General features: G+C 37.7%; 1 protein-coding gene across 6 annotated transcripts in view; it reads left to right on the top strand.

Moving 5' to 3' along the window:
* SBF2 (SET binding factor 2) overlaps positions 1-13,894 on the top strand; it is a 229,334-nt gene that overhangs the window by 178,893 nt on the left and 36,547 nt on the right. For all 6 annotated transcript variants that reach the window (XM_058026340.1, XM_058026338.1, XM_058026343.1 and 3 more), the window contains exons 18-26: positions 1,770-1,940; positions 2,829-3,085; positions 4,321-4,493; positions 4,750-4,823; positions 5,199-5,394; positions 6,046-6,173; positions 8,354-8,529; positions 9,433-9,578; positions 13,316-13,514. In XM_058026340.1, coding sequence (XP_057882323.1) covers positions 1,770-1,940; positions 2,829-3,085; positions 4,321-4,493; positions 4,750-4,823; positions 5,199-5,394; positions 6,046-6,173; positions 8,354-8,529; positions 9,433-9,578; positions 13,316-13,514 — 1,520 coding nt within the window. The remainder of the gene's footprint in view (positions 1-1,769; positions 1,941-2,828; positions 3,086-4,320; positions 4,494-4,749; positions 4,824-5,198; positions 5,395-6,045; positions 6,174-8,353; positions 8,530-9,432; positions 9,579-13,315; positions 13,515-13,894) is intronic.

The raw sequence follows: 13,894 nt of genomic DNA, 5'->3' as shown, positions 1-13,894 counted from the left end.
CAATGATTGGGCCAGATCAGTTTGTGGCCCCTGTGGTGTGTTTTTTGTATGATTAGGTTTTTTCAAGGGAATGTCCAGCAGTCCCTACAAAGAGGAGTAGGACACTGTTTGTGCTGATCTGTTCTGGGATTTAGCAGCTGAATCAGGCTTGGGAGATCAGTTATCATTTCCTGTGATCTGCCATAAGCTGCACCACAACTGAAACTTAGGCATGTGGTAAACAAACCAGATATCTGCTCTCTCAGTCTGCATTGAATAAACAAAGTCACATTGAACATTATTTGAGTAGGTGTAGATTTCTTAACAGGTTACCAAGAAATTTTGATTAAATTGTTTATGATCAAATTAAAATGATACTGCTCACTTTTAGATGGCTAAGCACAGGAAGGCACTTCAGTGGGGTAAATTCTATTAGCATGTCACATAGCCTTTCCTCAGATATAGAATTTCCCAGAACCTTTGATAGGGAATAAGTACATGGCACATGATCAGGACTTTCAGTTCATGCTGTGCTTGGAGGAGCCTAGTGAGGAAAACACAGTTTGAAGAATTGCAAAACCGGAAATTTGTATACCAGACAGCAAAATTTTTGGTTGTAATTTCCTGCCCTTCCATTTGAATGCCCAAGTGCCAGCCAGGGAAATATTGTAAGTACTGGCTGTTCTGTACAATTCCACAATTACAAATATTAAATGGAGTAGTATTCATGCTCTCCAGGAAAGTGGTTCACAACATAATCACTACAATAAAATCTAAGTTCTAGATATTGTGTGTTTCAGATAATGGGTAGTATTGTGAGTGAAAGCCATTAAATGAGGCACCCAGTAATGTACTTTATTCTTCAGGTCTGCTGCAGAAATAATCATAAGCACAAATTCAGATTACCTGCTTCTTTGCTACATGCAGTGTACAAGACATTGTTTTGTAGCCTTAGTTTTTTAAAAAGTAAGAACATGATAAAAGATTTCATTATTTGGGTCATTGAAATAAATTTCCTTTCTTTGTATGTTGTTATCAAGAATATTAAACAACTCCCTGGGAGACTAGTGCAACCTAAATAAATAGATGTACTTGAAAAAAATGGTTCATTCATAATGACTAATGCTGTAACAATTCTGGATTTGTTTGAGACTTTACAGTGATCCAGACCCTTGTGACTTCAAAGAACATACTCAAATTAGCACTCTTTCAGGAACTGGATTTGGGTCATTCAGTTCAGTAAATAACACTGAAGATAAAGATTTATCTCATCTTCTGCTGTTGCAACAAATGCAGATTATCGGAAGGACTCAGCTGACACTCAATTTAAATTTCATTGCTACAGCTCTAAATAAAATGAGACATCATTTTCATCTGTTTGAATACTGATTTCTGTGTTGTACAACTAGAGTATTAAAAATACTAGAGTATTAAAAATACTCTGGTTTGTTGGCAAGGAAGATGTTTTAAATTACAAAGGTGTTCTGTACTGTTATCACAAAGTTCTTACCTCAGTTCTCATTTTTCTATTCTGAATCAAGAAGACCATGCCTGGCACTGGCATTAGACTTGTATACAACCTTCCTGTGTGATAATTTCTGGAATGGCACTAAAGTTGAGATAATTTCTCTAGGCCATATTGCAGTACAAAAGTTGATATATTTCATATTTCAGTCTGTACTACTAATCATATATATACACATATGTGTGGGTCAGTTCTGAAGTCATAGCCTTTATAAAAATTGAATAATAGGACTGATTTGTCAACTTTGCACATTTTTTGCTTTCAGAAATTAGCGCCTGGGGTTAGTCAGTTTGCTTACACCTGTGTACAAGATCATCCTATCTGGACTAACCAGCAGTTCTGGGAAACAACCTTCTATAGCAACGTGCAGAATCAAGTTCGCTCCCTCTACCTTACAGCCAAAGATGACAATCATGCAGTGCAGTTGAAACAAAAGGTAGGAGACTCTATTAAAATATTAAAGTAATATTTTTATTCACATATTAATTGTCTTCTCGGTTACAGAGAGTTAAGTTACGGTTTTTCCAATTTTACATGTTTTTCTTTCATTTTCTCCTGCATTACACAGTATACAATAACATGAGAAATAATAGGAATTTACATTTATCTGCAAAGCCTTATAATTTGATGTTAGCTCAGCTTAGTGTGGAAAAAGCATTTGCAAGATGCCTAGTCATTCATTAATGTAACATCAGGCTTTAGGTCACTAATATCAGCTGCCAGATTCCTTTATTCTACTTTGACTGTGTGCCATCTACCTAGTTGCTTTAAGCTAATGCTAGAATTGGACTCCAACATATAAAAACATGAATGTTCAGCTGGTCTGGAAGCTATTTATATAAAAGCTTCCCTCACCTGAACATCCTAGGAATTTGGAGAATATTGCCAACATCTAGGCATGAGCTGCATGTTATTTCTCCATCTGATTTATGCTTGTTCTTATTTGAGCTAAGTGGATAAGCTGAGGAGAGCAGCTGTGTTAAAATCAATAAACCACTCTGAAGAAACATGGAAGATTGGATGGCATAAAAAACACCTTGAAAGCAATGATGTTATTTAGATCTGCCCCCTTTGTGCTATGGGTGCATTTCGGTAAACTGCTCTCAAACCTCAGTTCCCATAACCATAACTCTCCTTAAAATCTGTTGAGGGTAGTTATTTGCTCTTTCTTTTTAAATTAATATATAATTTAAATAATTGAAGAAGTTTAATTAGGAATGTAATAAGTAAAGCTTTGGCGAAGCATTGTTGTTTTTTGGTTTTTTTTTGTTGTAGCTTTATCTTTTCTTCTATGTGTTTATATTTCTTTCTCTGTGTCTTCTAGGAGAAACCTCCTGCAGACCAGGAGAAGACAGCAATGGACCTGGCTGCTGAGCAGCTGAGGTTATGGCCAACCCTTAATAAACAGACACAGCAGGAGCTGGTCCAGAATGAGGAAAGCACAGTTTTCAGCCAGGCCATTCATTTTGCCAACCTCATGGTCTACCTGCTGGTGCCCCTGGATACCAGTAAGAACAAGCTGCTGAGGACATCAGCCACTGGGGACTGGGAGAGTGGCAGCAACAGCATTGTCACAAACAGGTGGGTGCCCAAGGCAGGGCTCATCCAGCAGGATGGGCCACAGCTTGCACAATGGCTGTACTCTAAATATCAGATTGTTTCAGCGTCTTCACTTCCTTTCAAGTTCAGTAGTTGAGTAGAAGTCTAAGATGATTCCTCTCAAATAACAGAATTTTGTCTGGAGTGATTCCATTTAAAGGAACATTGTATTGTCCCAGTAAGAATTTTTAATCTACTAATGCAGATGTTGAAGACAAGCATGGGATTTGGTGAGAAAGAAAACAGCAGCCCCAAACCCACTCTGTTAGTTTTTATATAACTTGAAAAACCACTGTGTGAACCTAAAATCAAGACAGCATTTGTATAGCATCTATAAAATCATCATTTCTGTGCAACAGCTGCAAAGGAGGAAAGGCACTGAGGTCACAAAAAGCAAGAGGACTAAACCACAATGGCAAAGGTTAAATTACTAAGGAAGCAGTAGGAGTATAACACCAGTTCCATTCATTCCCTAGCATGCAAATCCAGGACATTTCATAACAAGCCTTCCTCCCTCTCTGTTTATTGTCTTCATTATCACCTCTCTGTACAAATTCTCACTTGATAAAATTATAGAACACTATGTGAGTACATTGGCATCAAGTAAAAGACTATCAGGATGAAGCTCCCCATGGAGTTATTAATTTCTGCTGACTACACACCTCTAATCTCAGGCATTAGGATGTGCTCAGTAGACTGCTTGTGGTGTATGTTGCAATCTATGAATTTGGCCCCAAATATTATTATGGGAGGCATTTTTAGCCATTCAAAGTACATCTCCCACTGACTTGCTTGCTTATCTAATGCATAAAAAATTTTCCTTATGATCTTTTTAGCTTTTGATTGCTTTGCTCTGTAACCTAAATATACAATTAATGATCTTCTCTATATAACTGGATATTTGCTTACCATGGATTGCAAATGCTTTACTTGACTTTATGAAGGGAAAACATAGAGCTCACTTCCAAAAAGCTGTTTTTTCTCTTTTGGACCTATCTGTGCTGAACTCATGGAGAGAAAATTGTCCAATGTCATCATTCATGAAGTTTTGGCAATGAAAGTACAATGTAATTGTGGTACCACCATATGCTTTCTGCAAGGTTTGTGAATTGTAATTAGGAAAAACTCACACAGATTGTCAGTGTCTGTTCAAGTGTCACATGTGCATCCCCAGCTGAATTGTTCACATTTGTTACTGCTTTTATTTGTGCCCTTAGCATTGCAGGCAGTGTTGCAGAGAGTTATGACACTGAGAGTGGGTTTGAGGACTCAGAGAACAATGATGTTGCAAACGCTGTCGTGCGCTTCATCACCAGATTTATTGACAAGGTCTGCACAGAAAGTGGGGTCACACAGGATCACATCAAGGGTCTGCACTGCATGATACCAGGTAGGAATTGTCAAAGAGGTGCTTTATAGTCTTTTTTCTTTTCCTGATCAAACAAATACACTTTCTAATTTGAGTTACCTTCAGATAAGTTAGAGTGTTAGATTTCTTTTCCAGGCTGTAATTGCTGTTGAATGTCAGATAATTATTTCCTTGATGTCAAAATTTGAGAATTTCAAAATTATCAGAGTTTTGATTTCAGGGCAGCTTTCTCTTTCCCATTGTGTGAGACTTCATTAATGGTGTTCCTGCTTTTCAGGCATTGTAGCAATGCACATAGAGACTCTGGAGGCTGTCCATCGTGAGAGTAGGAGGCTTCCACCAATACAGAAGGCAAGTGTTATGAAACATATTTGTATTCTTTACAAGTAGTAGAATCATTAAATCTTGTCATCTTTTTTTTCCTCACATAATGTTATGAGGAAATATCAAAACATTAAAAGAAAATTTCCACTAGTGATAAATAAAGTGCTTGGCTTTGGTCTCATGAAATATGAAACTAGTAGAGCCAGACTTCTGATCATAAACAAGCTGTTGCATGCCCACTGCTTTTTGTGACCCATTTCTCTTCCTTGAGTCCAAACTCCATCTCCCTTCTTTGGACTAAGTGTCATAACAATTTTGTTTTTAAGCTTTTAAAGCCAAATATTATTGCTAGCCTGAGGTATAACACTGATTTATACTTACACTTCCATTTATTTGCATCAGCCCAAAATTCTACGGCCAACTTTACTGCCAGGAGAAGAATTTGTTTGTGAAGGTCTCCGTGTGCTGCTGGATCCTGATGGCAGAGAGGAAGCCACAGGAGGACTGCTTGGAGGGCCTCATATCCTCCCTGCTGAAGGAGCTTTGTTCCTTACCACTTACAGAATTATTTTTAAAGGCACTCCTCATGATCAACTGGGTAAGAAAATCCAAACAGTGGTAATTGTGGTCCTTCAGATAGGCAGGATTTTGAGCTGGCCTGTCCACCTATTCAAGCATCAACATCATTAAACAGTTTTTTTCAGACACTGGAAGCAAGTGAAAGGAAAAATATTCATGAGTTGGTATTCTACCTAAAATTATTGCTTGGAAATAACAGTATTTTCTTAATATGTCAGCTCTTCTGAATGATATTTTTTCATAGTTTAACAGTTCCTATTTCTAATCAGATTGTCAGTCAGAAGTATTAAAGTGGAAAGTTCATGGTCATATGTAAAGGTATCAAGTACATCATTTCTGTTTATAAGTTGTGTATTGCATTATGAAGTCTGAATAAACTTGAAATTGTTTCTTTACCCCCTGCCAACCTCGGTTTTGGTGGTGCATTTCCATTATGTAGAAAAACTCAAAAGGAAGGAGAATATTTTTCTAATCATCACAGCTGAAATAGAGTAGAAATTCAGATTAAACATGGCGCTTTAGGAATTTGCCAACTTTTCGGGTATTTTGCCTGAAATTAGCTCTGTACCATCATGTTCATGTTGCTTTGTACTCATTCACCCTTGTTTATTCCAGTGACAGTGTGAGCAGAGGTTGTGTGGTCTGACAAGTGTCTGTGTTGTATCCTCAGTTGGGGAGCAGACCGTGATCCGGAGCTTTCCCATTGCCTCCATGACCAAGGAGAAGAAGATCAGCATCCAGAACCAGCTGCAGCAGAGCATGCAGGAAGGGCTGCAGATCAGTTCAGCCACTTTTCAGGTAAAAGGAAGTTTTGTGAAAATTTATGTGGCTGCAGGCAGCTCAGAATATTTATGAGCAGCACTTTGCCCTGGTATTTGTGAGGTCAATAGACAAGGCAGAACTCATAGAAACCCTGGCATTTCTTGGCCTCTTGGTATTTACAGAGGGTTACTATTTTCACATTGGATTTCTTTCACTGCTTTCCTTACCTATTTTGGAACCAGAAAAGGGCTGGTTTTGGTCCAGAATCCCTGCATGTAAGTAGAGGCCTAGGAAGAACCTGCTTCCTCTGTCCTCCAGCTACATGGAATCAATATGGAAAAGCTCTGAGTGTTGCTTTCTCTTCAAGGTTTGTCACTTCACCAGCTTTCATTAAGATCCATGGCAGAAAGTCCTGGAATGTTGCACAGGGAAGCTGCACTACCAGGAATCTTTAGGGTAGAACCAAAGAGCCTTTATCTGACAGGCACAGATCCTGGAATTTTCTGTAGGATCCCCATCAGTGTGTTCTGCAGAAGTGTGTATTGCAATTGATAGAAATGAACTGGTAAGAATTGATAGAGATGAACTGATAAAAATTAGGAATCCTGCAGTCTTTCCTGAGTTTTCCTTCTTGGTTTTGATCTTAACTGTGGTCAAACCCTGAGAGATCAGAAGCTGCCAGCAAGGAATTCTGTATAATGGACTGAAAGTAGACTGCAGTGCTGAAGATATGAAATATTTTGCTGGGTTGAGTGACTGCAGAAGCGCATTTTCATTGAGAACAATAACTCCAACATTTGAAACCATAACAAAACAGCATTTTACTAATTCCTTACAATAATGAGCATAATTTAGCTAATCATCCTTCAGTATTCTCTTCAAAAACACAAAATTAGGAATGCCAATGAGTAAAACAAGCAAAAAAAAGTTGTTCTTGTGGACTTTTGAGAGGACTTTTATTTTCCAGAAATCTTTTTACCAGAATACTTAGCATGCTTCAATGATGTGATAAATACAGACACAGCTCAGTGTTTTCAGAGCTGGACTCGGGTCAAACATCATCTTTGCTTTTGTTTAGCATAGTTTTGTATTAGGTTATGTGAACAAAAACAAGCCACAAACAGTTTATTCCCTGTCCCCCATGTAACAGCCAGGGTTCAACACAGGGGATGAATTAGCCCCTCCCCTTTGTTTATTAATTATGATTTTCAGATGGGTTTGTGTGCAGCTATGCTGTTTGGTATCTTTAAAACTTCAGATCTATGTAACCCCGAAAGACTGAAGGGCTCCTTTCAAGGAGGTCCTAGAACAACAGAGCCATTAGTCATTTGGAAAGTATTTACAAAACAAGTGAAATTGGAAAAGCAAGGATGAAATCCACCTCCTAGATGGCAAGCAAAGGAATTTAAAAGGTGTCTAGGTATGTGCTCAGAAACAGAGCTCTAGGATATTTCTTTGTTTGTTTTCTCCACATTCTTAGAGTTCTTCTGGGCCTTTTTATGGATTCCGTATTTTCTGTCTCTTATTTGTTTTCCCCGAATTGTTGACTTGCTTTCAGTAGAGGATGATTGGATGGGATTTCCCCCCCCCCCAGAGCCTTTCAAAAAAGCATTTTTAGTCAAGTGGATGGATCAGTGTTGAATAGCACAAGGTTATTTCCTTTTTAAGGAGCAGATTTCACTATCACCTTTTTTTACTAGCAATTTTCTATACTTTGCAAGGTGAGGCCAAAATTGGAACATCTTAGTAATAGAAATATAATGGTTGTGACATATGGATGCTGAAATTGCTGGCTTGCTGAGTCTTTGAAGTCCATTACCAGCCTCAGTTCCCAGTGTAGGGGCAGAGCTGGCAGGCTGTTTCCCAGCTAAGCTGTCCCATGTGACCAGAATTTGAACTGCTGTAGGTGTCTTAGTGCCAGCACTACAACTTGGATTTACCAAAATATTTTGTATTTGATCTTATGAGAATTCCAGATGCTGCCTAGTGACGATACCTTAGTATTAGGACATAAATTTAAAAAAGGAAATAAAAAATTCTTAAAATATGTAATAGCCGTCAAAATAAATGAGACATATGTACATGTATTTGTATTTTCTGAAGGGCATAATACTGTGAAAGTATGGGATTTTTGCTACTATATTTTAGAATCTTTCTATTTCTGAAATTCTCAGATTGTTTTCCAGTTTCTAACATGTCATGTCTTTAATACACAGTTAATTAAAGTAGCATTTGATGAAGAAGTCAGTCCTGAAGTGGTGGAAATATTTAAGAAACAGCTGATGAAGTTCCGTTACCCTCAGTCCATCTTCAGCACTTTTGCCTTTGCAGCTGGGCAAACAGCACCACAGATAATTCTCCCCAAACAGAAAGAAAAGAACACTTCATTCCGGTACAACCTTTCTTCCTTTCCTTTCTTTTCCTACTGATGTTCTTGTCTTGTGTTATCCAAATGCAATGAACAACAATGCACAAGTGGAGATCATGTCAAAATAAGTGATTGCTGTTTTGCATCTTTTGTATTTCCAGGGTAAAAATAGATTAGTAGGGTACAGATATTTATTTGGGATAGGAATTATATTCTTGATCTAAACTTCTGGCTGCAGTAGATTTGGATGAGCACCTTATTACATTTTGAAACACACAAAATAGAAGTAGCATCTTGAGCTCTGCAACCTCAACATGGAAAGATGATTAATTGTGTATTACTTTATAATTAGTAGCCTAGCCACTTAAAGCTTGATGAGAATTAGGATTGGTTTTACCCTATGCATTTGCTCTACTGGTTTTTAATTTAGAGTTTGAGCTTTGGGTCCTCTTTTGAATTTTATGTTCCACGTTAATTTTATTGGACCAGCTGCATCATTGGTCTATTCCAGAGTGGTGGCTCCTGTGATTCTCTGTTAATTAGTGCATTGTTGACACAGGAAATAGAAGCCCAAGCTAGTCATGAAATCCTAAAACTTAAAGGTAATTTCTATCTTTCCTTCCTTTACTTTGGCAACTTTCTAGATTTATCACATTACTAGCAAAATAAAAAAAAACTAAAGAAAGATGACCTCTTTAATGATGATATTCATTACCAGTAGAAAAAAGGACACAAATCTATCTTAAAGTAATACAATTTTTGTTTAAAAATTAACATAGGAAGCAATTTTTCTGAGGTTTATAGTTGTTGTATTAAGTGAAAGACGATTAAATCCATTTTATTTGCGTTCTTTCTAGAAATCTGTAAATGCTATCAGGCAGAATCAAATGAGTGTTTCCAAATGCTTTTGTTGTTTTGGATTTACAGTACCTTCTCGAAAAGCATTGTGAAGGGAGCAAAACGTGCTGGGAAGATGACAATTGGGCGCCAGTACTTGCTGAAGAAGAAAACAGGAACCATAGTGGAGGAGAGAGGGAATCGGCCTGGCTGGAATGAAGAGGATGATATCTCTGGTAAGAGTGAGACTTCTCTGTCCATGTTGGTTAATAAATCTGTCCTCTTGTGCTTCCATTCTCATACTGAGTGAGAAATGCCTTCAACAAGAAATTGAAGGGTTTTCCTAGACAGGAAAGAGAAGGGTTTCAAATCTGTGCATTTAGTGATTGTTTTCTTTTGCAATGAGAAGGAAGTTGACTTAATTCAGTGATACAGAAAAGTACTAGATTGTTTTTTAATTATCAAACTATTTAGATATGATATCTTTTAGATCATTTTTCCATCATGCTAATGGAAATGAAACAGCACAGAAGCATGCTGCAGCTTCCATTTATCTCTAGACATCTGACACCTGCAGCTAGTCTGTGATGAGGAAGCAGTAACTGGTGAGGTGCAAGAGTGAGTAAATTCGAGACTTTTGTGGATGTGGAACTGACAAATGATTTCTGAAAGCAGCAGAATGCGTTACTACTGAAAATACCACTTCCCATATTTTTGGTTGAAATTATTTTGAGGTAGAAGGTAGAAAGAGGTTTGGGCATTTGGTGCAGTTTGTGTGGTGGTGTGGAGTTTGACTTTCCCCAAAAAGCCTCTTCTCCCAAATGCTGCTTGGCTATCCTTATCTGGACCACTGCTAATTTATAATAAACCACTAGAGGGAACCAGATTCTCCTGTACATAAACAGGTGTTGTTTTGTCAAAGCATTCTTTCTTTAAAAAAAACATAGGCATCTCAGATAATGAAGTGTTCTGCAAACACTGATAATTTCTGCCAAACATCAAACAAGCCGAATTTTGCTGTTGCATGTTTGGTCACTGAGCAAGGCAACTCATGTGACTTAGGAACAGATGTATGAGAGCTGTCTAAAGCAGGAATGAAGCCTCTGTTCTCTCTGAAATGGAAGAAAGCCATTCCAGGCAAGCTTCAAAATACTGTTTCTCTTCTTTCATTCCAGATAAAGTGATGAGAAGTAAGCAAAAAGAAAGCTTTGGAAAACAGGATGTCCTTAGAATGCTGAAAAATTACATTCTCAATTGAATTTCCAGCATCTTCCTGAAGTGCTGAGTTAGAATGTGCTCTGATGTTATGTGTTCTTTGGGTCAGAAACAATTCTGCAGGCTGGACCTGGGTGATTTTGGGGTCGTTTTGTGTCCTTCACCCAGAGACACCAAGCACAGTCATACCTGTGTATTCACAGTCTCTTGATGATGAAGAATTTTGGAGAGTTTTTGCATTGCTGATACACAAAACAATAATATTCTTCCATGAACACAGGTGCTATATAAGATAAGTGACAGTCACTTTTTTCCTTCCCTAAAAAAAATCTAAAATTACAACTTGTGAGTCTCTAGGCCTGCTGCTTTCCAGGTGTCTTGGCTGGGAAGGTGTTAAGGTGACCAAAGGCTGAGTTTGCTGCTCTCTCCATGCAGCACTGGCACATCAGGGCAGGGAGCTGTCAGCAGCAGTGGCTCTGCTCCAGACAGAGTGCACAGGCAACAATCACTGTGATTCCTTTGGTATTGACTGCTGTGGCTTTGGCTTTGGTTCTGACTTGTTTGCAAGTCTCAGAAACTGAAGTATAGGAAACTATGCAGCTCTGCCAACAATGAGCTATCTACAGCAAGTGATGCACTTAAAAAAGAATTGTTAAAGATAGGGCTGGAAGGAACTTCATGAGATCAAGTAGTCCAACCCTCTGCCCCAAGGCAAGATCAACATACTTCATCTGTTCCTCATAGGTGTTGCCTGACTTCTTAAAAGCTTCCAAAGGTGAAGGTTCCACAACTCATACCAATACTGAAACCATCCTTAATGCTGGAGAAAACATGCAATTTTCTGAGATTCAGGACTAAACATCCTCTTGCTGCAATTTAAACCCTTCATTTCTTACTCTGCCACTGTATATAGATAGATGATTCCCCTTGTTCTGATTGCAATGCGTGATGTATTTATGATATATTGTAAAATTTTTCTGTGGTCTTCTCAATGTTAAATTTGTGCAGTTCTTTCACTTTTTTGTTTATTAGTCTTGATGGACTTCTGATCCCCTTCATTGCTCTCTTCTCAGGCTTCTTTAGGTAGTCCACATCTAACTTGATTTTGAAAACTGGGCACAGTACTGTAGTTATGAGTTGTTGCCAATGAACATCTGATTTCCCTCAAATTCCTCCTCCATCTCTTTGTTTTCAGAGTTTAGAATATCTCAATCATTAGTAAATTCTTTCTCTTATAGTGGTCATATGGGTGTGTTCAATAAAAAAAGAGACTGAAACCTTCTTTTGAAAACAGACATATCTCAAGAACAGTAAGACAGAGGGATTATTCCTTAGTTTTTCAAAATCAAATAAATCGTATTAAACTTGAGGCAGCAGAATGTCTTCATCTCCCTCTTCAGCTTAAGGACATGAATAGGGGCTCTTATGTTTAGCATTTTATGCACAGGGGAGTGTTTTGCCAAGTCTCATCACCAATGTACCTGCTTTCATGGCAGAAAAATCCATTTAGGAAAAATACTTCACAAAAAGCACCCTCATCTTGAGTCAGTTATAACTTTCCATTCAAAACAGTTAAATACCAAGATTTTGTATGACCCAAAAGAATTATTTCTAAAGCTCATTTAAATTTGTTTCTCATTAGTGCACTTCATTCTTCAGATGTTGTGTGACTTTGTCTTACCATGACAAATATGAAAAAAGAGGAAAAAGAGGGGAGATCCAGAGTGTTCAAGTTTATTATTTAGATCAAATAGAGAATTTTTTTTTCCTGAGCTGAAAGAGCAAAGAAAATTTTTCATTTAGCTTTTATGCTAAAGATGCACAGAAAAAAAAAATCATAGAGGTAAAACTTCTGTAAATTCTGAATGTTGGTCTACTGCCAGTAAAATATTAATTATAGCATAATTTTTATTTTCTAAATAAGTTTGAATTCCAGTTTTATGAAGTCCTGTTTTAAGTTTGAATTCTCATACAGTTTTCAGTGCCTCATCCATGAAGAAATAGGTCTCATATGCACATATTTCAATGCTTGAGGTGGTAGCAAGTAACTGATACATGCTGTGAGCAGTAAATCTGCTCTCAGAACTATCTGGAAATGGTTGAAAGTGTCACTAATAGGCAGGTGGCAGGTTTTGTACAAAGACCTTGCTTGACTTGAATTTCAGAGTAGTTTGAACTTGTGACATAGTTTTTTATCTCTCGTGGTTGGAGTTTTTTCTGCTTTGGAAAGGGCAGCTGATATGCACGGCTGAAGAGAGCGGCTGCCTGACACTGAAACTGAGACATTCAGAACCCAACAGTCATCTCTTGTGAAATTACAACACTGAAACATTTAAAGCCGTAAAAAGATTGTTACCTCTTCTGAAGATAGTTTAAAAAAATTGTGTAGTTCATTTTTATCTTGAATGTGTAATGACTCTGTAAAGAAATTGTAAATTGGTAAAGAAAGATTATCTGTCTTTAGTTCAGTTCAAATGAATATGTGAATAACTTTCTCTAGGATTTTAGCCAGAGAGATGTTAGTCATGCCAGCCACAAGCACAGTAGGTAACTTGGTGCTGTAGTCAGGTTTGCTGGCTAAAATACTATTTTAGTGTTTATAAATTATATTAATTATATTATTATAAGTTATAAAGCTGTGGTTTGCATGTCCTGTACCTTGCCGTTCATCACTGAGAGCAGCACAAACTTGTTTGGAATAAAGTAGGATTGTTTGCTGTCTAACTGCTGGCCTCCCCAGGAAGATTATTCCCTTTAGTTTCAGATGACAGTGAGCTGCACACCAGTGGTACCCTGAAAGCATCAGAAAAATCAACCATGGAGCAGTTAGTGGAAAGAGCCTGCTTCAGGGACTATCAGCGTTTGGGGCTGGGCACCATCAGCACCAACTCCTCTCGCTCCAAAACAGAATACTTGAGAATAACTGCACTGAACAGGATGTATTCCCTTTGCAGGAGGTGAGTTTGTCAATTCACTGAAGTAGCTGAAACTAGAGACTCGTGTATGTATATATATCTGCATTATATCTGTATTTGCATTTAGCATCTCTTCTGTTCCTAAATAAAAAAGCAAGCGTCAGAAGCAATTCTAAATAACTAATTCCTTAAAATTAAATAATATGTGTTAGAGTTCACTGCATGAAAGTATTTACTTTCAAAGTTTGTCATGTGCTGAAAGTCACATGCTGTGTTTTAGCACATCAGTGTTACTGAGTCCTTTCTTTTTGTTGGGAAAGCTGATGTAGTTTGCTGACACTGCCCACAAAAAGTCCTTTTAATACAAAAGCCTATCTGCATGAGTCATATCTGAAGACATTTGCATTCTCTAGAGCCAGTTT

The sequence above is a fragment of the Melospiza georgiana genome, chromosome 6, assembly GCF_028018845.1.
Source record: "Melospiza georgiana isolate bMelGeo1 chromosome 6, bMelGeo1.pri, whole genome shotgun sequence".
NCBI classification, from domain to species: domain Eukaryota; kingdom Metazoa; phylum Chordata; class Aves; order Passeriformes; family Passerellidae; genus Melospiza; species Melospiza georgiana.
The sequence above is the reverse complement of the archived record's forward strand: the minus strand, read 5'-3'. Positions and strand labels throughout refer to the sequence as shown.